At 43.0% G+C, this 26,512-nt stretch overlaps 1 protein-coding gene across 2 annotated transcripts in view; it reads right to left on the bottom strand.

Annotated features, from left to right (window-relative positions):
- SWAP70 (switching B cell complex subunit SWAP70) overlaps nucleotides 1-26,003 on the bottom strand; it is a 66,339-nt gene extending 40,336 nt beyond the window's left edge. Inside the window, exons 1-2 of one of the 2 annotated variants that reach the window (XM_059708868.1) lie at nucleotides 25,817-26,002; nucleotides 3,782-3,922 (exon numbers count right to left, since the gene is read on the bottom strand). In XM_059708868.1, the coding sequence (XP_059564851.1) occupies nucleotides 3,782-3,922; nucleotides 25,817-25,915 (240 nt within the window). In that variant the 5' untranslated portion in view covers nucleotides 25,916-26,002. Of the gene's footprint in view, nucleotides 1-3,781; nucleotides 3,923-25,816 lie in introns of both variants that reach the window. The other variant, XM_059708869.1, reaches the window with a different exon arrangement.
- Nucleotides 26,004-26,512: the final 509 nt, after the last annotated feature.

The following is a 26,512-nucleotide window of genomic DNA, read 5'->3' as shown; positions in this document are numbered from 1 at the left end:
TCCATCTCTCCCTCTCCCTTCCTCTCTGAAATCAATAAAAAAATATATTAAAAAAAGAACACTGGTCTAGAAGTTAAATGGCTTAGGTTCACAAACTATCTACCTCTTATTCACTGGGTAACCTTGTGCTCTTTTTCCTCCTGAGTTAAATGGGAGTAAGAATTCCAGTTACACATCACAGGATTAACATGAGGATCAAATGAGACAGTATATATATGAAAGCACTGCTTGCAAATATTTAATCATTATTATATTTTTTCTTTGCATGACTGATAACAATCTCTCGATTTTATGTTATCATGCTTCAGCCACTATTGGCATTTTTTTCCACTAAGTTTCAAAACAAAGCACTAATCTTTGTTCAATTTAAGCCCACACCATGGAATCCTTGGCAGCTTTATTTGGATTGAAGGACTGGCAAGATTCCACTCCAGGTGGCTAAGCAATAGTAAACAAGGGCTCACTGTTTCATCACATCCTCACCCGCTCTGTGAATGAGGTTTTCTCCAAATTTAGTGGCTAATTTTGGACTTTTAAAATACTGCTATATTTCGCCGAAACCGGTTTGGCTCAGTGGATAGAGCGTCAGCCTGCGGACCAAAGGGTCCCAGGTTCGATTCCGGTCAAGGGCATGTGCCTGGGTTGCGGGCACATCCCCAGTGGGAGATGTGCAGGAGGCAGCTGATCGATGTTTCTCTCTCATCGATGTTTCTGACTCTCTATCTCTCTCCCTTCCTCTCTGTAAAAAATCAATAAAATATATTTAAAAAATAAATAAATAAATAAAATAAAAATAAAATACTGCTATATTTTCTTCCCCGGCAACAAAACTTTAAAATACCCTAAATACTAAAATAAAGAACATTTTAAAATGTAAAATTCAAAATGCTTAAATAAAGTTACACCCAGGAAAACAAAATGCAATATTAGGGCACAGCACTTTAAGATATTAAACCATGACCTGGCTGGTGTGGCTCAGTGGCTAGAGCATCATCCCTCACAAGGAAGGATCACAGGTAGGATTCCCAGTCAAGGGCATGTACCTGGGTTGCAGGTTCAATCTTCAGCCCCGGTTGGGCACGTGCGGGAGGCAACCCATTGATGTGTCTCTCTCACATCAATGTTTCTCTCTCTGTGTCTCTCTGTGTCTCTCTCTCTCCCTCCCTCCCTCCCACTCTAAAACAGCAATGAAAAAAAATCCTCAGGTGAGTATTACCAATAACAAAAAAAATATTAAACCCTATCTCTCTATCTATTGGCCCAGACCACACAAATTCCAGCCCTGAAAAACAAAGCAATTTCCAGATTCCTGAGGCTTTCCCAACATGTTCTATATTTTAATAATAGACATTATCGTCTTTAATTTTTAATGTTAAACACACGCACACAGCAGGTCATCAAATATTTGCTGAATACGAGACATGTTTACATATACTGCATCGACAGAGCACGAGTGAGCTACCTGCACAGAACAGCAGCCAAGCAAAGCTCCAGAAGATAGCACAGCATCAACTGAGGTTTTGAGAGCTCACAGATCAGTTTCTGTACAATTTGATTAAATCTTCTTTATTGAGATACTAGAGGCCCGGTGCACAGATTTGTGCACCGGTGGGGCCCCTTGGCCTGGCCTGCGGGGATCAGCCAAAACCGGCCGTCCTACATCCCCCAAGAGATGGAGTGGTGTGTGAAGTGGCAGGCGGCCGGGAGGAGCCAGAGACTGGGCCGCTACCGCTCATCCTAGCCCGCTGCTCCCGCCGCCGCCGCCACTCAGTAGGCTCGCTGCCGCTCCTCTGTGGTCTCCGCGCTCCCATCCTAGAGCAATACTGGCGCACCATGACCGAGAAGCGACTGCAGGCTCCCGCCCAGTCGGTCCTGATGCCTGTCCCAGAGTGAATGGGTGAGAAGCAGCAGGAGTGTCCGCAGGAGAGGCTCACCAGCCATGAACCCGGCGTCTGGCGCCCGTTGGTCAGCTAAGCCGTGCTCCCGCTGTGGGAGTGCACTGACCACCAGGGGGCAGCTCCTGCGTTGAGCGTCTGCCCCCTAGTGGTCAGTGCACATCATAGCTACCAGTCAACCGGTCCAACGGTCAAACGGTCACTTAAGCTTTTATATATATATAGACAATTCATGTACCATAAGAGTCACTCTTTAAAGTGTGCGATACACTAGTTTTTGGCATACTCACGAGGTTTTTTGTTGGTTGGTTCTTTGTTTGCTTGCTCGTTTAGTGGTTAGACAATCATATACTTTACACAGTGTTCCCCTCAGTATTTCCAGTGTCTATCTGACACCATACACAATATCACTGACTATCGTTCCCACGCTTTACTTACTTCCCCGTGACTATCAATTAATCTGTGCTTCTCGGTCCCTTCACCTCTTTCACCCGGTGCCCAACACTCCCTCCCATCTGGCAGCCACCAGTTCCCTCTTTGTATCTGAGTCTATTTCCAATTTTGTTTGTTTATTTTGTTCTTTAGATTCCACATATAAGTGAAATCATATGGTATTTATCTTTCTCTGACTGACTTATTTCACTGAGCTTAATACTCTCTAAGTGCTCCATGCTGTAGCAAATGGTAAGATTTCATTCTTTTTCATGGCTGAGTAATATAATATTCTATTGTATAAATGTACCACAGCTTTTTAAAAATATTTTTTTATTGATTTTGAGAGAGGGGGGAAGGTAGAGGGAGAGAGAAACATTGATGTAACATCGATCGGCTGCCTCCTGCACGCACTTTACCAGGGTTCAAGCCCGCAACCTGAGCATGTGTCCTGGCTGGGAATCGAACCAGCAACCTTTCAGTGCAGGTCACAACACTCAACCAACTGAGCCACATCGGCCAGGGCACACCACAGCTTTTTTACACACTGGTCTATTGATGGGCACTTGGGTGGCTTCCATAACTTAGCTATTATAAATAACCCTGCAATGGACATAGGGGTGCAAATATTCTTTCAAATTAGTGTTTTGGGTTTGGGTTTCTTCAGATAAATCCCAGAAGTGGAGTCACTGGGTCATAAGGCAGTTCCATTTTTAATCATTTGAAAAAACTCCACAAAATTTACCATGCACCAGGCCTCTAGTATACATATAAGATCTTTGGTTAATCCCTTCCCGCCCTCCCCTCTCCCCCGGTCCCTCTGAGATTCATCAGTCTGTTCCATGTTTCCATGCCTGTGCATTGAGCGTCTGCCCCCCGGTGGTCAGTGCACATCATAGCTACCAATCGAATGGTCAAATAGTCACTTAGGCTTTTATATATATAGACTGGAGGCCTGATGCATGAAATTCGTGCAAGAGTGGGCCTTCCTTCCCCCAGCTGCCGGCACCAGCTTCCCTCTGGCACCGAGACCCAGGCTTCCCTTGCAGCCCTGGCTTCATCCAGAAGGATGTCTAGTCTAATTAGCATATTACGCTTTTATTATTATAGATGTATTTACCTATTTAGAACATTTCACATAAATGGAATCATACAATATTTGGCTTTTGAGTTTGATTAAATCTTATTTCATTATCGTGTGGTTTCTCTCTCTCTTTTTTTCTAATTAAAGCATGGTCAAGGTAATGTTATCATTTCTACAAGGAAAATGTATTATGGAACTGACTAGGAAATTACAGATATAGTTACAAAGAGTACTTCATAAGTGAAAACACTAATTTTGACAATCTTTGCTACAAAATTTCACAAGTGAACTCACCAAGCAGGGGCTCTGGGGCCCACTTGAAATATGCACATCAAACAACGCTGTAAGCAAGAAGAGGTTGGACTCATACCTTCTCCAGAATGAACTTGTTTAAATAGGGCATGTAGCCCTGATTGGAGACGGGCCCCTCATCATCATCCCGGAAGTGCTCTTCCAGGGCCACCGGATCGTGGGGAACCTTCAGCACCGTGCACAGGTTATGGGAGAGGACCTAGGAGGGAGAGAACGGCGGCGTTAGAGGCCTCCACGAACCAGCTCCTGGCACCTTCACTGCCTGAACACAACTGGCTGCTCCCTGCTCTAGGGGGAGGAAGGGGGAGAATAAACCAGCAACTGCAGGGTGAATACTGCTCAGCTGCCAGCTCCTCACCTGTTACCCAGGAGTGTCTCTCATTCCTCCCCGAGCTGTGGTTCACTTCAATCGAGTCTCTTACATGCCCACATTGAGCTAGGCTCCATGCAAGACCCCTGACTATAGTACTTGTAGTCTTTCATTAATTGTCCCGCGCTAGAAAGAAAAAGGGGGGAAAGAGCAAGAGAATGTGTTCCAAATTAAACTTCTCCCCAAGGAGAGCAGGGTCAGTCAATGAGAGCTGTAAGGAAGAACCTCGGCCCTAGCCAGTTTGGCTCAGTGGAGAGAGCGTCGGCCTGTGGACTAAAGGGTCCTGGGTTTGATTCCGGTCAAGGGCACATGCCCGGGCTGTGGGCTCAGTCCCCAGTAGGGGGCATGCAGGAGACAGCCGATCAATGTTTTTCTCTCATCATTGATGCTTCTATCTCTCTCTCCCTCTCTTTTCCTCTCTCAAATCAATAAAAAATATATTAAAAAAAAAAAAAAAGAAAGAAAGAAAGAACCTCGTACTGACTAGGCAGCTGCAGCTGGGGTTCTGGGCAAGGTGCCTGGCCCCGGCCAATCACAACCTCTCGGGCTGCCATTTCCTCATTTGTCCCATAGGAAGGGCCAAGTTAATATACAAATATAACAAACGTTAATTGGTAATCTCGAAATGTCCAAACATCTCTAAAAATCTATGATGTTACGCTGTTTTCAGCGTTAGTATTTAAAAGTGTAAATGTAAAAAGAGAAAGACATCAAAGGCCCAGTTTATAAATACGGAAAGAGTCATAGCAAAAACACCTCAGGAGTTACTAAAACGGTCAAAATATTTTGCATTCCATATGTAAAGGGTTGCTGGCCTTGGTGACAGCCTAAGTCACACACTTGAACATTCCATTGAATTAGCAGTTTGGGCTCTATCCCAACACTAATCTTGTTTCACATTAAATGAAAATTTAAAAAGAAAACTTAAATTCCTTTCATGTCATCCGTGCACTCTTAACAGGTCAAATTACATAGCTAAGGCTGTGCTTCCTTTAACAGAGATTATTACTAAGTGTTAAATCCCAGGTTAAAATTTCCTGTTCTTCTCAGCCCTACTACCCATTTAATCACTTAAGGAGCCACACTCATCTCAAAGAAGACTTTCCATTCTATTAAGCAAGTCACGTTTTTCTGCATCAATGTATTTCAGTTAGGATTTTTTAAGATTTAAAAAACTGAATCTATAAAAAGAGTATTTGCATAGCTTCTTTCTACATTTGTTTTGCTTCTCAAAGCTTCACTTCTGTGCAGATCCTTTCTACACGCTCTACTGGTTTTAAGGAAGTAGGTAAAGTAAAGGAAGTAAGTTCGCAAATGGTTATAAATGAAGTAATGAGGACTTTTATCGGCCCCTACAAAGCAGGCTGTGTTTCTCAAGCAAACCCTCTATTTGTAATAGAGCACACGAAGAGCGCACGGTGAAGCTTTTACTGAGGAACCTTACACCCTAGTCAGCAAAACCCTAATATTTCCTCGCTCTACTTATCTGGTAAAACCTATAAAGTAATTATCTATCCCCAAAGAGATTTTGTGAAGATTAACTTTAAGAATGTAAAGTACTTAAAAATTGTAATGTACTGCAGGAATATTAAGTTTTAAATAAATGAAGAGTATATTTCTCAGATAAGGCTCAAAGGTCATTCAAATTTTAAAATCATTTGGGGCTTTCCCCAAGTAAAAATTCCCAACCACTGGTTAATTATGGTCCATCCATAAAACTTTAAGAAGAATGAGGAAATTCACTGTGTAGTGATAGGAAAAGATCTCCAAGATAAATTAGGTGAAAAAAAGCATTAGTGTGTTATCTATATGTAAAAGGAAAAGGAAGAAAATGTAAGAAAACTCCAGGAGGATATATAAGAAACTAATAACAGAGGGGGAAAGACTAGTTTGATGTCAGACTAGGGATAGATGACTTTTCACTGTGCCTTGCCCTTTTCATTGTCAAAAAGACACACACAAAAAACCTGTTCAAAAATATACTACCTATTTGAAAGGGTAAATATATACTAGAAAGAGCACACAGCCAAATCTATCGTCAAAAATCTATACTTTTTCTTCTACATTAACCTACTCCCTAGAGATTAGATATAAAAGGAAGGCATATTCCACAGCAATGAACCATGATTAACAGATGAATGAGATGTAAGGGCAATAAATGAATTCAGAAAGGAGAAATTGTGTGTGCTACAGTGACTTCCTAGAGGAAGTGAAAAGTAACACAGGCCTTAAAATAAGGAGAGCTTTAGATAGGAAAAGGTTTGGGGGAAATCAGAAGGCTTTCCAGATAGAAGAATATGAGAAAGCAGTTGATTAATGCAAAATCCTCAGGAAACAAAAAGGGGACTCCAATCTCTCCCATGCCCACCCCTCTCTCTGCTTTTGGGTTTCATAGATCCTCCAACTTAGAGTCTTGGCAGGAGGCCTGAACACTATATTGTCATCCTTGTTACCTTACAGCTGCTGAGTACTGGCCAAAGAGATTCAATTCAAAGAGATTCAATTTGTTTTTCTTGACTAAGGTTACAGTACTTAGCAGAACTGAGGCTAAAACTCAGGTTTTTTTCATCCCTAGTGCAACACTCTCTAGTAATATGGAACATCGTTTTTCGTAGGTAGGTAGTTCAATTCGCTGGCCTCGCTGAAAAAGATTTAGATTTGAACTTCAGACTTCAGCCTTGGACAATAAGACAGTACTTTCGTTAAATACAGGGATAGCTGAATTCAGTGACAATTTTCTAAACCACCTTCATCTAGTTAAGCAAATTCTGAGGAAAGCACAACCTCCTATCTGAGGAGACCTGAGTGTTGGCCCTGCTCACGTGGTCTGTTCCTGTTCAGTGGTTTGCCATTTTCCCTTTTTAAATATTTTAATATTTTGCTACTTAATCACTTGGTCTCTGTATACTCACTGCAAAATGAGGTGGACTCATCTCTAAAATTTTAAAAGCTCAATCCTTAACTATCAACCCAAACATATTTCATGAATTCAACAAAAGAACTATAATTTAGATCAGAAATTCATCTTTCTTCATTGTTAGTACGGCCTAGAATAGGGAAGTCTTCTTCAAACAAAACAACAAACTGAAGAATAGGTAACTGAAAAGGTTTTGTTACTAAGAGAGAGAAAAAAATGTGTGCTACCTTTAAAACTTTTTAAAATTTTTTATCAGCATTTTTTAACAAGCCTAGACAGTAGATCATATTTTTCTAAAATAAAATGTAAAATGTATCAAAAAACCAAAATCTTGAAGGTCAGAATAAAATCTAGTCACAAGAAGCAAACACTCCATAAGCTTAAACAGCAGTTGATGCTAATTTTTTTAAATATATTTTTATTGATCTCAGAGAGGAAATGAGAGGGAGAGAGAGAGATAGAAACATCAATGATGAGAGAGAATCATTGATCGGCTGCCTCTGCACGCCCCACACTGGAATCGAGCCCGCAACCCGGGCATGTGCTTTGACCAGGAATTCAACCATGACCTCCTGGTTCATAAGGCCACGCTCAACCACTGAGCCACGCCAGCCGGGCAATATATCCCACTTTAAATGCCTGTTCCTCCAAAGGCCATTCTTTTAGCACCCACGTGATTGCTAAGCAACTTTGCTCTCATTCCCCTGATTTGAAGAATAAACTATTGTTACTACAATAGATCCATCACCATGCCAGAAACTCATCTCTCCAGCTCCTTCCTAGCTGTCTGCTGCTCTGCAGGGACTGGGCTGACAAGAGATGACTAATTAGCTGCATGAGCCCTGCTTGTGTGGTCTGTTCCTGTTCGGTGGTTTGCCATTTACCCTTCTTAAGCATTTTGCTCCAACTATCATGAAAATGAAATCAAGAATGATGAACAGCTAACAGTGTTTTAACACACATGAGTGCATAATCTTTACCCTCCTCCCTCCCAAAGATGTACAGATTATAAAGGTCCTCTGAAACGTGCCCCCCTAGTCACAGTTTCCCTTTACAGGATGTGCATAATGGGCACAATTCAACGCTGAAAAAGAGGGGGGCGGAGAGCTCTAATCCAACAAGCTTATCTGAACGGACACACTCACAGAATAATAATTCATAATGGGCAATCTTTTTTTAAAACATGAAAATTCCTTTCTGATTGATAAAATTTCAAGCTAATGGCAAGTTACCAGAAAACTCCTCCTAACAATGAGCCAGAATGACCCATTTCCTCCCCGTGCGAGGCCCTGCCTTCAGAGCATTGTCTTCGCAGAAGTCCCGCCCCTTATCTCAGGGAGTCATTTTCCCTTTCCTGATCATATCCTTCACCCTGCTTGTCGCTGCTTAAGTCCTGCTTGCTTGCTTTAAGTTTGGGTTGGGGCAAAAGTAGGTCTACAGCCGTGAGAACGTGAAACACAGTGTTAGTATAATAATTCTAAATACGAACACTGTGCTTCACGTTCTCACAGCTGTAAGCCTGCTTTTGCCCCACCCTGAAATCTTTATTATATTCAGCCTCAGAAATCTCAGTCATTGCTCACTCAGGCTATTTGCTATGGGAATGCCACCAATCGCCATTCCAGACACTTTTACCAAATTCATCTTCAACTGCTGTTTATACCACATTACCTTCTGGTTTAAAATTCATCAAAAGCCTACGTGAGGCAGGTTAGTAAGAAGCTGGGAAAATTCCTTGGCAAGGGGAATGGGGAAACTGTGACAGATAACTAACCAAGGCTGAGCAATGTACAGCCAGACCATAAATCGCAAGGTCTTATCTTCCCGAACCAAAGGCACTTAGGAGCAAGTGGTTTACACATTCCAGACCCTGCCGGGGAGACCAGCCTGGGTTCCAGATCCCGGTGGTCCCTCTCCAGTGACATTCCTTGAAGGCGAAACTGACCAGAGAATGACCCTGCTCCCTCCATACACTAATTTTCATATATGAGTATATCAAAGGACACACCTGGAAAGTTGGCGAATATTCTGAATGAGAATAAAATTCCCACCTTTAGAAAATAGATAAAAACTCTTAAGACAAAGAAGCCAGGGCTCATTCTCCCTGAACACACCTGCACCTCCCCCGGCACCTTCTTTTCTCAGGAGTGTCTCTTCACTTTCTTCCTCTTAAGCTTTAAAGCTTCCAGGAGACTTGCAAGCAGGGGAGCAGCAGGCAGCAGCAGCTTGTCTCAGGCTAACCCCCTGAATCTGTCTCCAAGGGCCTCCTTTTGCCTCTGTAATTGTTTCCGGAGTCCACGAAACTCAGCTGGCTCACTTCGTCGGCCTCCATGACTTTCTTTCTAAAGGCCCAAGGCACCTAGCATAGACTCAACTCCTCCTCATGTTTCGTCGGCCCACTCCTGTTGCTAGGATCTTGCCTCTTAAGCCCTTCCTTTTGTTTCACTGCCCCCAACTTTAATAAATGTACTCTCAAAATTACCTGGACTCAAATCGTGAAATCTTTCCTCCACGAAGTCAAGAACCCACACATTCCAGACCAGGCCAGGACACACCCACTTCAGTTCGGTCCCTTTCCAGTGACAAAGTAAGTATCTGAGCTCCACATTTAACTCACTCAACAAGCCAACCCCAATTTACCTTTCTAGCCTTATTTTTTTTCCTAACCTCTGCACCCTCTGTACAAATCTAGCCCAACAAGTTGACTCCACTGTACCCCAAACAAACCCTGCACCACCCTCTTTCCTCCTCCAGCCCTATGCTCCTACCCCTACCTAACATAAATGTCATGCCTTTCTAAAGCCTCCACCACCCAAATATTATTTCTGAAGCACTCTGTATTTCTTTTTACACTACCACACATAATTTTTCTCTCCCATATTATAAATTTCTGAAAGGCCCATGTCTTACCCATACTTGCATTCCCACAGCACCTCACATGCTATCCAGAATGCAGAAGACTCTCAATAAATGTCAAACAAATTCCAAAAATTCTCCATAAACAGTAAAGCCATAATCCTATATAATAAAAAGCTAATATGCAAATTGACCAAATGGCAGAACGACCAGCTGCTATGATGCACACTGACCACCAGGAGGTAGATGCTCAACGCAGGAGCTGCCCCCGGTGATCAGTGCGCTCCCATAGGGGGAGCGCTGCTCAGCCAGAAGCCAGGCTAATGGCTGGTGAGTGCAGTGGCGGTGACAGGAGCCTCACAGCAGCGCAAAGAATGTCCGTGGGGCCGTAACCGGTTTGGCTCAGTGGATAGAGCGTCGGCCTGTGGACTGAAAGGTACCAGGTTTGATTCTAGTCAAGGGCGTGTACCTGGGTTGTGGGCACATCCCCAGTGGGGGGTGTGCAGGAGGCAGCTGATCGATGTTTCTCTCTCATCGGTATTTCTGGCTCTCTATCTCTCTCCCTTCCTCCCTGTAAAAAATCAATAAAATATACTAAAAAGAATGTCCGTGGGGAACGGGCCTACGCCATCACTCAGACATCCCCCGAGGGCTCCCAAACTCTGAGAGGGCATAGGCCAGGCTGAGGGACTGCCCCCCCCCCAAGTGCACAAGTTTCATGCACAGGGCCTCTAGTACTTTAATAATGACAACAATCTTAGGAAACAGCCTACTGCTATCTCCTTATTTCACAGATAAAAAGACTGGGGTCTGAAACTTGGCCTCAGTCACACACTGATTAGTGCCGAAGCAGGGAGGAGAACCCAGGTCTCTTAAGTGCCTGTCCCACATGATGCCCTGTGCTGGAAACATTCCCTTCTGCCTCATCATATCCTTCACTACTGGGAAACCTCACGAACTCTGGGAAACATTCGCTGCCCCACCACCACCTGCCCCGTGCACTGAATTCCTGTTCAGCATTTAAATTGTTTCATATCTCAAATATCTAACTACAGCTCAGTGAGGGAGGAAACCCTGTCTAATATTTTTCTTCCGTACCCTTCACAGTGACCAGCATAGAGCTAAGGGAGAATTTGGTAGGAGCATAACACTTACGGACAGATTAAGGCAGGAAATCTAACTCAAAACCATCTGTTGCGATGTTGCCCACAGAATATATGCCTCTCAATTACAGTTGATGCCAATGGATTACATACTCAATGAACCGCTTTTATTAAGTTATTTTGGGTAACTCATTAACTTAGCCCTCTTCAGAAAATACTGCCAAATTTCACATTATAAAAAATTGTAAACTTCCCTTTAAAAAGAGACACCAGAGAGAGAGAGAGAGAGAGAGAGAGAGAGACCATAAACCAACAAAAGTCTAGTGGCTCCAATATTCAAATCACCCTTGGAAATTATTAAGTAAAAAATGAACACCTAATAAAAAAACGGACAACAGACATGAATAGAAAATTCACAAAAGGAACTAATGACTAATAAAGATAGGAAAAGATACTTGCCCTCACTAGTAATCAAAATAATGCCAATTTTAAAAGCAATTACTTTTTTACTGGTGTTTGAGCACACACAGGGGAGTAGAGATTGCCAACACCCTAACACTGGAGAAAGTGTAGAGCAGGTTTTCTCCAACACTATTGACATTTTGGGCCAGATATTCTTTGTTCAGGGAGCAAGAGGAGGTGTCCTATGTATTATAGGATGGTCAGCAGCATCCCTGGTTGAAAACATCAAAACATCTCAAATATTTGTGGATAAGAACATGGTTAAACAAAGCGCGATGCATCAGCACAGTGAACTAGTCTAGAGCCATTAAAAATAATGGTGTCTGTAGCTACGTGCATTGATACCTTAACACACTGTTTAAGAAAAATAGGTTACAGCCGAAACCGGTTTGGCTCAGTGGATGGAGCGTCGGCCTGCGGACTGAAGGGTCCCAGGTTCGATTCCGGTCAAGGGCATGTACCTGGGTTGCGGGCATATCCCCAGTGGGAGATGTGCAGGAGGCAGCTGATCGATGTTTCTCTCTCATCAATGTTTCTAACTCTCTATCTCTCTCCCTTCCTCTCTGTAAAAAATCAATAAAATATATTTAAAAAAAAAAGAAAAGAAAAATAGGTTACACAAAAAAGACAAGCAACCAAATGGGAGGAGATTTTTGCAAATGATACCTCCAATAAGGGGCTAATATCCAAAATACATAAAGAACTCATACAACTCAACAACAAAAAACAACAGTTCAATTTTAAAATGGGCCAACGACCTGAATAAACACTTTTCCAAGTAAGATATGCAGATGGCCAACAGATATATGAAAAGATGCTCAACTTCACTACTTATAAGAGAAATGCAAAACAAAACCACAGTGAGATACCACCCTACACCTGTTCGAATGGCTGTCATCAATAAGACAAGAAATAGCAAGTGTTGGAGAAGATGTGAAAAAAAGTGAACACTCGTACACTGTTGGCGGGAATGTAAATTGGTGCAGCCATAATGAAAATCAGTATGGAGTTACAATATGACCCAGAAATCTCTTCTAGGTATTTACCCCAAAATATTGAAAAGACTTGTATTTGTAAAGATGTATGTACCCCTATGTTCACTGCAGCATTATTCACAGTAGCCAAGACATAAAAACAACCTGCGTCTCCTCTGACTGGATAAGGAAAATGTGGCCAATAAATACAATGGAACACTAGTGGGCCATAAAAAAGATGAAAGCCATGCCAGCATGGCTCAGTGGTTGAGCACGAACCTGTGAACCGGGAGATCACAGTTGGATTCCCGGTCAAGGCACGTGCCCAGGTTGCAGCTCGATCCCCAGTGTAGGGCGTGTGGGAGACAGCTAATCAGTGATTCTCTCTCATCATTGATGTTTCTCTTTCTCTCTCTCTCTCTCTCTCTCCCTCCCCCTTCCTCTCTGATATCAATAAAAATATTTTTTAAAAAGATGAAATATTGCACTCTGGCCAGTTTCTCATTGGTTAGAGAATCAGCCTACGGACCAAAGGGTTCAATTCCTGGTCAGGGGCACGTACTTCGGTTGCAGGTTCAATCCCCAGCCCTGGTCAGGATGTGTGCAGGAGGCAAGGTCTGTATCTTATCCATCTGTACAATACCAAAGCCTGATGAGAGGGTACCTGATGTTCAACAAGTGTTAGCTAAATGCATCCCATTTAAGAATCTTCATGCCTGGCCGGTGTTGCTCAGTGGTTGAGCGTCAACCTATGAACCAGGAACTCATGGTTCGATTCCCAGTCAGGGCACATGCCCAGGTTGCAGGAGGCAGCCAATTGATGTGTCTCTCTCACATCGATATGTCTCTCCCTCTCTGTCTCTCCCCCTGCCTTCCCCCTCTCTCTAAAAATCAATGGAAAATATCCTCGGGTAAGGATTAACAAAACAAACAAAAAGGAACTGCAGCCCAGCTACAAGGACTGTGGTTAGCTGAGAGCGCCAGCTATTAGCGCCTCCAGAGTCCACCTCAGCCAAGGACTGAGCAAAGTGGTGGTATCATTTCTCCCCAACACGGGGTCCTCTAACAGGCTATCTGCATTCCAGGGCTCCCAGTTTTGTCAAGTCCACATTGCGGTTTGACAGCTTTCCCAATCCTGCTTCCTCTCTTTTTCCCATCAGTGTTTCTCCCCAGTAACCCTTTGGTATTCTCAACATTGCCTCAGCCTCTGCTTCCCAGGAACCCAACCTAGGGCACACACCTCTGAACAAGGCACGCTCCCAGGCCTCTGGCACTTCGCCATCGGGGTCATCCCTGCATCTTAGAACCGTTTTGGTCCCAGGGCATGCTATTTTCTCAGTTCTCCTCCTGCCCCTACCAAGGTGCCCTCATGGGGCCACCTCCTGCCCTCCTCATGCTCCCGATCTGGACACCTCCTAAAGCCCAGTTTTCCAGCCCTGGATTCTTTCTCTCATTCTCTTCTTAAAAAGAGCTTACTAACAAAGTTAAATCAGAAGGCTAAACCTTGAAGATCTCATCCTCTATCCATATTTTATAAACGAGGAAACAGAAGCCCAGCACGGAGAAATAACTTCCATAGCCACCCAAGCCTCCTGGCTCTCCAAGCAGTGCTCCCTCCTGACACCTTTTTTTGTTCCTCCGATTTACTTTCCAAATCTTTCATCCTAAGTGTTCTTACAGAGGAGTTTCACACATCCCTTGAGGCCAGTGACAAATGTCTCTTTCTCTAGAAGCATTCTCTGACCTACCTCCTCCAATCCTCACCGCAGGCGAGGTAGGTGCCCTTCCTCTGGGTTTCCCAGCACTGTGTACTTGCTTCATCTCACTATATGTGAACTGCTGGTCTGTATCGCTCACAAGACTGAGTTCTATAAGGGTAGGAAACGCATCTGTTTTGATTCCCACTACCACCATCCCAGTCCAGCATTCGTCAACTTACTCTTCAACTTTCATAGCAGCTCCCAATTGGTCTCTCCACCTCTAGCCTCTCACCTCTAATCATCACACCCACATCACCAAAATAATCTCAAAACTCTACCTTCGTCCTATATCTACCCCAAAATTTTAACTGCCCCTTTACAGGATCAGTTCTGAACTACTCGTTCTAACATAGTCGGTCAACAAATATATACAGGGTGTCCCAAAACCATGCATACACACTTTAACAGCTGATAATTCAATTGATGCTTCTTTCTTTTCAGCCAGACTAAGCTTTGACCAAAGAAAATTCATCCTAAAATACGACTGGAAGTTTGAAAACTACCTTCAAACATTATTCAAAGTGTCCCCAAAAAATGTATACACACTTTCACAGCTGATAACTTACTTAATTTTCACTCCTTTTCAGGTTTAACTGATCTGAAATAATTGGTGAAGTCAGACTAAGCTTCGAACAAAGAAAATTTATCCACTAGACTTTTAAGGGGATGCACAAAAGATAAAGTTTACAGTACAAAACTGGCACCAGTTGGCAAATTGAGGGTGCACAAATTAAGAAAGAAATGATTCTTGATGTTTGCATTATCAGCATTGCCTGGACCGACTGGTCATCGGTTTGAAAACAGGCATTGACAAAGAATTTATTCGTTCCTGTAGATACTTTTAAATTTTTAAAATAAACTGCATGTTAATAAACACTGACTTTATAATCACTCAGAGTGTGTATACATTTTTTGAGGACACCCTATATTAATGATTTATTCTGTGCAAGAACAAAAAAAATCTAAAATATGACCCTACCTCCCTATAAGTCCATATTTTCTACTACGCCTCAAAACAAACATTCTACACCTAGAGTATTTCCTCACTGCTCACAAATACTCTGGATTTGGGCTCTTGCTCTTATCTACAAAGCCATCACCATACTTGCCATCCTTCTGTGACTCTACTAGTCAAGAGATCTGTCCCATTCCCTCCAGAAACAGCTGATGTTCTATCTCCTCCATGAAACGTTCCTTGTCTACAACTGACTTCATTTCTTTCTCTATTTCTACAGCAGCTTTATATATTGCATTACATAGAAATAAAATGCAAAACACATATGAAATTTAAAAAAAAATTTTAAAGACAATGCTTTGTCGCCCAGCTGCCGTGGCTCAGTGGTTGAGCGTCAACCTATGAACCAAGAGGTCATGGTTTAATTCCTGGTCAGGGCACATGCCTGGGTTGTAGGCTCGATCCCCAGTAGGGGCATGCAGGAGGCAGCCAATCAATGATTCTCTCTCATCATTGACGTTTCTATCTCTCTCTCCCTCTCCCTTCCTCTCTGAAATCAATAAAAATGTTTGTTTGTTGTAAAAAAAAGACAATGCTCTGTCTTCCAAATGAGAAATGAGGCTTTTTATTCTGTTTATGAGGGTATTTATGCTTATTTATGAATATATGGTTGTTTTTTTTTTGTTGTTAATCCTCATCCGAGGATATTCTTCCACTGATTTTTTTGAGTGGAAGGGAGGGGGAGAGACACACAGAGAGAAACACATAGATTGGTTGCCTCCCACCCACACCCCAACCAAGGTTGGGGATTGAGTCTGCAACCAACGTATGTGCCCTTGACCGGAATCCAGGACCCTTCAGTCCATGGATCAACACCCTGTCCACTGAGCCAAACCAGCTATGGCTGAAATTAGAAATTTTTAATAGCCACATTTTTAAAAAGTAAAAGAGAACAGGTAAAATTAATTTTAATAATATATCCAAAATATTATAACTTCAACATGTTATCAATATTTTAAAACTGCTGAAAGATATCTTACATTCTTTCCTTGTACTGAAAGTCTCTAAAATCCAGTGTATATTTTATGTTTACAGCACATCTCAATTCTGATTAGCCACTTTTCTTTGTTTGTTTTTTTTAAGAGATGACTGTTCATATATATATATATATATATATATATATTATTGATTTCCAAGAGGAAGGAAGAGGGAGAGATAGAAACATTAATGATGAGAGAAAATCATTGATTGGCTGCCTCCTGCACACCCCCTACTGAGAATTAAGCCTGCAACCCAGGCAGTACCCTTGGCTGGAATCAAACCCAGGACCCTCCAGTGCGCAGGCCAATGCTCTATCCACTGAGCCAAACCAACTAGGGCTGACCAGCCACTTTTCAATGTTTAATAGCAAAATGTGGCTAATGGCTAACGTATTGGACAGCAGGGTCTAGAGCACTCGTTTTCCACTCTCTGTAGAATTTGCTTCTATGTTGTCTTATTGGAGTCATTTCATGTATTATCTTCTTTATTAAACCATACACTCCTCGAGGTAAGGAACAATGTTGTATATTTATTTCTTCCCCCAGAGTCCCTAACAAAAGGTGCTCAGTAAATTAAAACCTTCAAATTCATAAAATGTTTTATAGATCAATTTTCTTTAACATTATTGTTAGGTAGGAAATAGGTGGCTAGCAAATGTTCTGTTGTCACACATAAAGGTTGTGAGCTGCATCTGTGCAAGCATGCATGTTGTTAAATGTCGTCTTATTCCCATTTAACAGATAATCTTAACACACAAGAAGCAAATATCCCAAAGTCACCGAGGCACAGAATCTCAGAATCCCAGTCTAGTTCTATCTACTAACAGTCTGCTGACCCATTACCTAACAGCATTTCCTCCAATCATCACTGAAGAAAGTCACTGAGAGTTAAGTCAGCTGGCCACCAGCTCCTGCTCTCAACTCCCAATTAACAGCAATCTGGCTGAGATATCCATCATCCTGTGAGCTGAAAGAAGTGATGGGATGTGCTACCTAGTAAAGCAAAGACTGCTCCATCCTCCCAGAGCTGTTTTCCAGTGAAACATTAATAGCTTCTACCATCTGGCCAGTTGTCCATGTGAGCAGAACCACTAACTGGTGTCACTCTGACTGGTACACCAGGCCCACATATACCACTCTCCTGGTCCCAATCCAACACAATCATAAAGCTAATCATTCCTACAAAAGCAAACAGTACAGAGGACATAGAAGAGTTCTAAGATGGCCCTCGCCAGTGGCTCAGTTGATTGGGTGTTATCCCGTGCACCAGAAGATTGCCTGTTCCATTCCTGGTCAGAGCACATGCCCGGGTTTCAGGCTCAATCCCTAGTGGGGGTTGTGCAGGAGGCAGTGAATCAATGCTGTGCCTTCACATCGATGTTTCTCTGTTCCTTCCTCTCTCTCTGAAAATCAATAAACTATTCTTTTAAAGAGAGAAAGAGAGAGACCCCTAAGATTTAAAAAAATTAGTTCTTCGCCCTAGCTGGTTTAACTCATTGGATAGAGTATTGGCCTGCAGGAGGCAGCTGATCAATGATTCTCTCCCATCGTTGATGTTTCTCTCTCTCTCTCTCTACCCCCCTTCTCTCTGAATCAATAAATATATATATTTTTTAAAAATTGGTTCTTCTAATGTTGCAGAAATCTCTCTCTAATTACAAGATCCCCTTTTATGAAATTCATGTACATGTAGATTTACTCCTAAATACCTTTCTACAATTAATTAATTAATTGCTGAGGATTGCAGTTGCAAGTAGACACAGATTTTGAGTATAAAAAAAAAAAACCAAACCTGAAAGTAGAATGAGAAGAATAAAGCAGAGCAGAAAAATACATTTATGAAATGAAGCTTCCGTGAAGATGAAAAAAGCTGAGGCAAAAGGCTACCTTAGACTTATATGGTAGGAAGGAATGGGACACACGTAAGAAGGACTGAGGATGCAAGTGGGAGTCCACCAAGTTCCCATGTACTGAATTCCACTGAGGGGACTATAATAACCCTCCTGTGGCGAGGGAATGAGAAGTACCTACTCAATGGAGAGGGCGAACAGTAAGTGGGGAAAGGTTACACAAAGCCTCTTTCATCTCTAGCTTCCAGCTGTGCACCTCTGGGACTGCAGGGAGACCCCAAAGGAAACACATAATGGGGATCAGGAAGGTTACAAGCTCTGAGTCACAAGAGTAGAAAGACAGGGCTGCACACTACTGAAAGCGCCTCACGGTTGCATATTACCTTTGATTAAAGCAAAAGTTTACGTGTATTTAAAAAAAAACTTCCAAGCTCTCCCACATAAAGTTTCCAGCAAGTAAGAAATGGAGAAAGGAAACAACCCAGGATCCATGATTACTATTTAAAATGTTTTTAACGTCTCTTATATGCCCTTTATTTGGAGAGCTACCTTTTCTGTTTTGTTTCGGTGAAATATAAAAAAATATTTACAGATTGTAATGGCTCACTCATGACTCCAATCCCCTAACCCCACTTTTTTAAATTAGATTTTTTCGTTCCTCAACAGAAACCACTTTTACAGCAGGGGTTAACAGAAACAAAATCACTAAAGATTAGAGAGGGAATACTATACATGCCAAGTTCACAAAAATCAACCATATCTTTTACATTGTGCTTCACACAATAAAAGCCCTTTACTGCCTCTTGCTTCCTTTGTGTTTTCCACTCACCGCTGGCCTGGCTCGTTTACTTTTGTAACCAGCAAGGTTAGAAAATGTTGAGGCTAAATGCCTACATGAGAACAGAACACAGGGCATTATTCACAAGATACATAAAGCATCAACAAAGCAAAGAATAAAACCATTTAGTTGAAAATCTATCATTGAAAAACAAATAAGATTCAAACTACCCTTGTTGTTCCTAAAAAAAAAAATTTTTTTATTTAGATCCTCACTCGTTGTAGGCCCTTTTACTTCAAAAGGGCAAAACAAAACAAAACCCTGGGTTTTTAACAAGAGCAGGATACAGTGCAGAGCCAATAAGCTTATTTCAAGACATTTCCAGCACGGACATGTAATTCACCCTGCAACCACAATTGCAGAGTGAAGCTATAATAGAAGTTGCAAAAATATCACTGGATTTTGCTATACTTGAGAGGATGAGGACACTTACAATAGCAAGAGTACTGCTAAGGTACATTTTGATCTCTGAAAGGAACATAAGAAACTACTAATAATGGTTACCTCCAGGACAGGGAACTGGTAGGGCCAGATGTTGGAGGAAACTTTTCACTTTTGTGAATGCCCTTTTGAACTTTATGAATTTTTGTACCATGTAGATATGTAAACTCTTCAAAAAGTTTATTTTTTATGTACATGTTTAAATAATAAATAGGTTTCATCTTTTTATGTTCTTGGAATTACATGTATTTCTGAGTAACACTGGACCAGGGGCAGGACTGGCCGGCCAACTGCACATGGCCCCTCCCCACCCCACCCCCCACCCCCCCACCCCCCACTCCCCGGTCCAGCCCAATCCATCGGGGCAGGCCGGCCAGATGGGCCTCTAGTAATTATAATAATAAAGTGTTCTTATTTCTGGTTCTAGTCCCCTATCTTCTATTCTTTCTCTCACCACCTACTGTAGCCATTCCCCAAAGGACACTGATGAATCTTCTCTCCTTTTTCCAAGCTTCAACTACCAGATCCTGTACCAGTTAAATATCCACCCAACAAAGACCTCAAAAACAAAAATCATATAGAAAACCAGCAAGGGCAGGGTGCTCTAGCTGATTCGCCCTAGCTGATTTGGCTCAGTGAATAGTGCCGACCTGCAGACTAAAGGGTACCGGGTTTGATTCCAGTCAAGGGCACATACCTTAGTTGCAGGTTCCCCAGCCCTGGTTGGGGTACATGCAGGAGGCAACCAATCGAAGTGTCTCTCTCTCACATCGATGTTTCTCTCTCTCTGTCTCTCCCCCTCCCTTCCACTCTCTCTTAAAAAAAAAAAAAAGGAAAAATATCCTCTGGTGAGAATTAACATCATCAACAACAAAAAACAAAAAATCAGCCCTAACCAGTTTGGCTCAGTGGATAGAGCATCGGCCTGTGGACTGAGGGGTCCCAGGTTTGATTCCGGTCAAGGGCATGCGCCTTGGTTGCGGCACATCCCCAGTGAGAGGTGTGCAGGAGGCAGCTGATCGATGTTTCTCTCTCATCATGTTTCTAACTCTCTATCCCTCTCCTTTCCTCTCTGTAAAAAATCAATAAAATATATATTTTTTTTAAAAATCAGCTAGGGCAATATTTCTGTAGTTCTTATCTCTATAACCAGACTTTACATTTCTTAAAGATAGGGTAACTGTCTGATATCTATCTATCTATATCTATAAATATCTAGCATTCTCTAATAGTTGATCATTTTCCTACCAAATTTAAACTCTTTGAAGGCAAAGGTGAATATTTATTTATTTTCCCTCCACCTTTACAGTTAGCATTCGGCACAGTATCTAGCACATTAAATGTTCATTAAATAATTAGTAAATGTATCCATTCATTGTGTCTAAAATTGACAAGTGTCAAAATATTTTAGAATGCCCATAGTTTTTCCAAAGTGATCAAATGGATATGTAATATCATTTTGGATATGTAATTTTCAGTCTGTTATTTTATGAAACAATTACAATAGTCCCTGTAATTAGCAGATACATTCCAAAACCCCCAGTGGATGCCGGAAACCATGAATGCTACCAAACTCTACATATATATACTGTTTTTCTCTATACAAACATACACATGATAAAGTTTAATTTATAAACTAAGCACAGTAAGAGATGTTAATAATAAAATATATAATAATAAGATAGAACAGCTAATAATGACTAATAATAAAGTAGGACAACTTCCAACAATACTGTAATAAAAGTTCTCTGAATGTGGTCTCTCTCAATAACTGATCTGATAATCAAGATGGCGCCTAAGTGGACTAACAGGTAGATAGTGTATATGGCGTGGATATGCTGGACAAACAAAAGATTCATGTCCAGGGCAGGACTGGGCTGGATGGTGGGGGGAGGAACTGGGTTGGATGGGGTTGGGGGGGAGAGACATGACATCAATCATATTTCATCACACTACTGAGAACGGCGGGCAACTTAAAACATGAATTGTTTATTTCTAGAATTTTTAATTTACTATTTTTGGACAATGGTTGACTACTGGTAACCAAAACATTGGAAAGCGAAACCATGAAAAGTTAAACCACAGATGGGAGTTGGGGGGGAGGCCCTACTATATACCCTCCCAGGAGATATTAACTATGAAGAACTCACAAATACTAATCTTTTTATGAAATTATCATGGTACCTTACACAGAGTAAACACACAAAAGGTTGTTGTATGAACAAATGAATGAATGAACAAATTAAGGCAAAACCCTAGGCCTAGCCAATATATCAATGAACATCAAATGTCACAGTCAAAACAAATAAAGACATAAATAAAAGTTGTTGTTCTTTTTATATTTTCAAATCCAGGAACATTAGCAAGATGAACAGAACTAAATCAATACCAACGTCTCTCAGTTAAGTAGACAGGAAGAGAAAAAATACAATTGCACAGTTGCATTATCAGCATCTTGTGGATGAAAACTATGAACTGGGATTTGAATACTTCCTGCCAAGCCTGCAGTCAAGAATAATCTGAACACTTCTTCTAATAGCAACCACAAGGACAATTAAGGAGCATAACAAACGTAACCGAAAATATCTCATGTGCAATCAATTGGAAGAGAAAAAAAATGAAGAAGAGTTTGAAAATCTTGGTTCTAAATTTAGCTACTACTTACAACTGTGACTTTGGGCAAGTCACCAAACATCTCAGAAGCTTTATCTATAAAATTAAGAAGTAATCTGGGAGTATCTGGGAGAAAAAATACTATTCTTCTCTTGAAAGATCTTTAAAATAAAAACAATGGTTGAAATTTTTTAACATCGTTTGATGTGGTTTTCAATGTATGAAAATTAATCAATATGACAACAACAAATAAAGCAGGGAGGTAAAAGTGGCCTATGTGGTGATAAGGTTTTTACCGTCCTCTTAAAGTGGTAAAATATTAATTCTAAATAGACTGTAAAAAGTTAGGTACATATATTATAATCCCTAACACAATTATTTAAAAAGCTATACAAATAAATATAGTAAAAAATTCATTATTAATATGGAATCCTAAACCCTGGCCAGGTATCTCAGTTGGTTAGGGGTTGTCCTGATACACCAAGGATACACCAAGGCACATATAAGAATCAACCAAGGAATGCTTTAATAAGTGGAACAACAAAATTGATGTTCCTCTTTCTCTCTGTCTCTTTCTCCTTCTCTCTCTCTCTCTTCCTCTTGCTCTCTAAAATCAATAAATAAATAATAAGATGAAATATTAAAATATATTCAAATAATCTAAAAGAAGGAAGGGCCCAGCCCACATGGCTCAATGGTTGAGAGTCAGCCTATGAACCAAGAGGTCATGGTTCAATTCCCATTCAGGGCACAAGCCCAGGTTGCAGGCTCTTGATCCCCAGTAGGGGGCATGCAGGAGGCAGGCAATAAATGATTCTCATCTTTGATGTTTCTTTTTTTTTTTTTCTTCATTGTTGATGTTTCTATCTCTCTCCCCCTCTCCCTTCCTCTCTGAAATCAATAAAAATATATTTTTTAAAAAATAATAAAAATAAAATAATAAAAGTAAGGAAAAGAGAAACAGAATAAAAAAGATAAAACAAACTGAAACCAATAAAATAGTAGCCCTAAATCTAACCATATCAATAATTATATTAAATGTAAATGGTCCAAATACACCAATTAAAACACAGAGACTATCAATATAGATTAAAAAACAAGACCCAACTATATAACATCTACAGGAAACTACTTTAAATATAGTGGCACAGCTTTAGCTGGTTTGGCTAAGTGGATAGAGAGTCAGTACTCAGACTGAAGGGTCCCAGGTTTGATTCCAGTCAAGGGCATATACCTCAGTTTCAGGTTCAATCCCCAACCCTAGTCAAGGTACCTGCGGAAGGCAACCAATTGATGTGTCTTTCTCACATCCATGTTTCTCTGTGTGTCTCCCTCTCCCTTCCACTCTCTCTAATAATCAATGGAAAAAGATCCTCTAATGAGGATTAACATACATACATACATACATACACACATACATAGAGGGATTCAGGTAAATTAAAAGTAAAAAGTGGCATACTCTCCCTCCCTCTCAGGTGAGCATCTCTTAAACTCTAAGGGTCCCCATGAAACTTGCAATCAGAAGAGCAAAGGGCAGCGACAGCTCCTTCCAGACTAACCTTTTGAACCTGTTTCCAAGGCCCCCTTTTCTCTGACTTATCAGTGACCCTGCCTCTCTCTCCTGTAGCTTCTTCTATCGTAAGCCCTTCCTTGTTTCACTGTCCCAGCTTTCATAAAAGTATTCTCAAAATAAAAATAAAACCAGTAAAGAGCAAAATGAAGCTCTTTTCATGATCACCAAAAACTAGAAATAATACAAATGTTCTTCAAGGGTGACAGGATTAACTATGGTACATCCATACAATGGAATATTACTTAGCAATAAAAGAATTATTGATATACGCAACATAGATTAAACGCTAAGGAATTACACTGAGTAAAAGAAGCCAGTGTGGCTCAGTGGTTGAGCTCCCTTCAACCTATGAACCAGAGGTCATGGTTCCATTCCCGGTCAGGGCATATGCCAGGGGTTGTGGGCTCTATCCCCAGTGAGGTGTGTGCAGGAGGCAGCCAATAGATGATTCTCTCTCATCAATGTTTCTACCTCTCGTTCCCTCTCCCTTCCTCGCTCTCAAAATCAATTTTTTTTTAAATATATTTTATTGATTTTTTACAGAGAGGAAAGGAGAGAGATAGAGAGTTAGAAACATCGATGGGAGAGAAACATCGATCAGCCACCTCCTGCACATCTCCCACTGGGGATGTGCCCGCAACCCAGGTACATGCCCTTGACCGGAATCGAACCTGGGACCCCTCAGTCCGCAGGCCGAGGCTCTATCCACTGAGCCAAACCGGTTTCGGCTCAAAATCAATTTTTTAAATGGTGTGTTTTGGGGGTTTTTTTAAGAAAAAGAAGCCAGTGTCCATCTGGCCCGTGTGGCTCAGTTGGTTGGGTGTCCTCCCCAGCACTCCAAGATTACTGGTTCATTCTGGGTCAGGGCACATGACTGGGTTGCCTGCTCAATCCCCAGTAGGGAGCTTGCAGGAGGCAGCCAATGGATGTTCGGCTTGCACATCAATGTTTCCCTCCCACTCCCTTCCTCCCTCTCTAAAAATCAATAAAACTATTTTTTAAAAAGCAAAAGCCAGTGTCAAAAGGTTACATACTTGTACAACTCCATTTATATGACACTGTGGAAAAGACAAAACTACAGCAATTAAGAACGGATCACTGCCTGCCCGCAGTTGAGGGTGAGGGGCAGCACGAAGGAGCTTCCTGGGATAAGAGGACTGATGGAAACCTGACTTGGGAAGTGGTTAAACAAATCTATATGTGTTAAAACTCACAGAACTATACACCAAAAATGTCAATTCTACTGTGTTAATTTAAGAAAGCAAGTAAAATAAAGATTAACTGGATGCTTTCTGTGGACCCTCCCAGACTTCCGTGGATCCTTCAGGGTATGAATTTATAAATAAGAAGAGAGGCGTGCGAAAGAAACCCAGGGAGAATGCTAAATCCTACCGGCACAAAAGCCACTACTCATAGAACCTCCTGACTACTGCACAGACTATACAAAGCACACCCAACCTTCAGACATGAACTCCCAGAAGAGGCTAAGAAAACCCGACCTTCTGATCCAAAATGTGTATATTTGAAAACGCCTGTGAATGGTTCTTCTTGTCCGTTTCCATATTTTACACTTTCACGGCGCTGCCAAAGCCTCCTGGCTCAGCGCCACTTCCCCTGCTGGGGGTGGCTCGCTTTACAAGCATTCCTTTATTTATACCTTACACTCTCACTTAGCCATGGGATATCTGGCAGTCGCCGCAGAGTCTGCAAAAGCAGTGGCTTGTTGCAGGGTGCCAGAAAGATCGCGCTCTCCCGGGAGCTCGGGTCCCTGGGGGACACCGCACACGCTCGAGTAGTTCCAGACCCGAGGACGCTGGGTGGGGAGTTCTTCCGCACAAACCACACAGCGCCCCCCATCGCCAAAGCCCCCCGAGGGAGGAGGGGGCCGACGGAGGCCGGGCGCTGGGGCACTCTGCCTTCTCGGAACTGCGCCGTGGCCTTGGGCGCAGCGGACCGGTTTGAGGACAGCCCCGCTGTGAAAGTCTCTGCCCGGTGATCGTGGGCAAGTCCCTTCCTCTCCCAGAGAAAGGGGTAGATTCTGGGCCGGTTCCCCAAGGGGGCTTCCCACGCCCTCCGCGAGTCTGAAACTTCTGGGGGCCTCCCGCGCCAACAGAGAACCGGGCTCGCGGCTTAGAGACCCCACGCGGCTCCCCGGGAGCCCAGCGGGGACTAACGCAGCGCACCTGCCCCAGGGCAAGTGGGAAACGAACCCTGCGCCGGCCGCGGGGCTGCGTTCCCGCCCGCCGCCCGCCCCTCCCGGGAGTCATCCCGGCGGACCCCGCTTCCACCCCGCGGAGGAGCGCGCACCGGGAGGCCGGGGCAGGGGCGGCGGGGCGCCCACCTTGAGCTGGGACTTGGACACCTTGCCGCTGTGGTCCAGGTCCAGGGCGGTGAACGCGTGCCAGATGGTCTTGAGCAGCTCGTCTTTCAAGCCCCCCATGGCCGCGGCCGTGCTCCCGGACTGCCCAGCCTGCGCAGCCAGCCTCTCCGCGTCCCACACCCTCGGCCTCCGCCGCCGCGACGGTCACCTGACCCCGGCAGGTCCCGCCCACGCCGGGGCCCGCCCCCCGGGCGCCCTCCCGGAGCCGCGGGCTGCGGCGGGCGTGCGGGGCGGACCTCCGTCCCGGCGGGGGCCGGGAACAGCACCCCGCAGCCCCCGAGTGTTCCCCAGGCCAGCTCGGGCCATTTGGTGCTCGGGTGCCCCTCCAACCAGAGCCTCCATCCCGAGGGAGAATGTGAGAGTCCGAGTGAGCACCCTGCCCGGTTCCAGCGGTGCCCCGCAGTGAAAGGGGGCGCCTGGTCCTGACCCCGGGGCGAGGTCACCAGGAGACTAGGCAAGACCCCGAAGTGTCGCCGGCGGGAGTTCAAATGCCAGTGCAGTCCCTAGAGGGAGAGGATGGGGGGGAGGGGGCGGACAGGGAAGGGCTTCTGAGGGAAGTTGATTCATTCATTTCACAAACGTTTTTTGGATGCCTACCAGGTCGTAGGCTCTGGGGGCAAGAGACGAGGCATAAAGCGGGTTTAGAAGTCGTTGCTG

Source organism: Myotis daubentonii, chromosome 9 (assembly GCF_963259705.1).
Source record: "Myotis daubentonii chromosome 9, mMyoDau2.1, whole genome shotgun sequence".
NCBI lineage: Eukaryota > Metazoa > Chordata > Mammalia > Chiroptera > Vespertilionidae > Myotis > Myotis daubentonii.
Note: the sequence above shows the minus strand (reverse complement) of the source record. Positions and strands in the feature narration are given on the sequence as shown.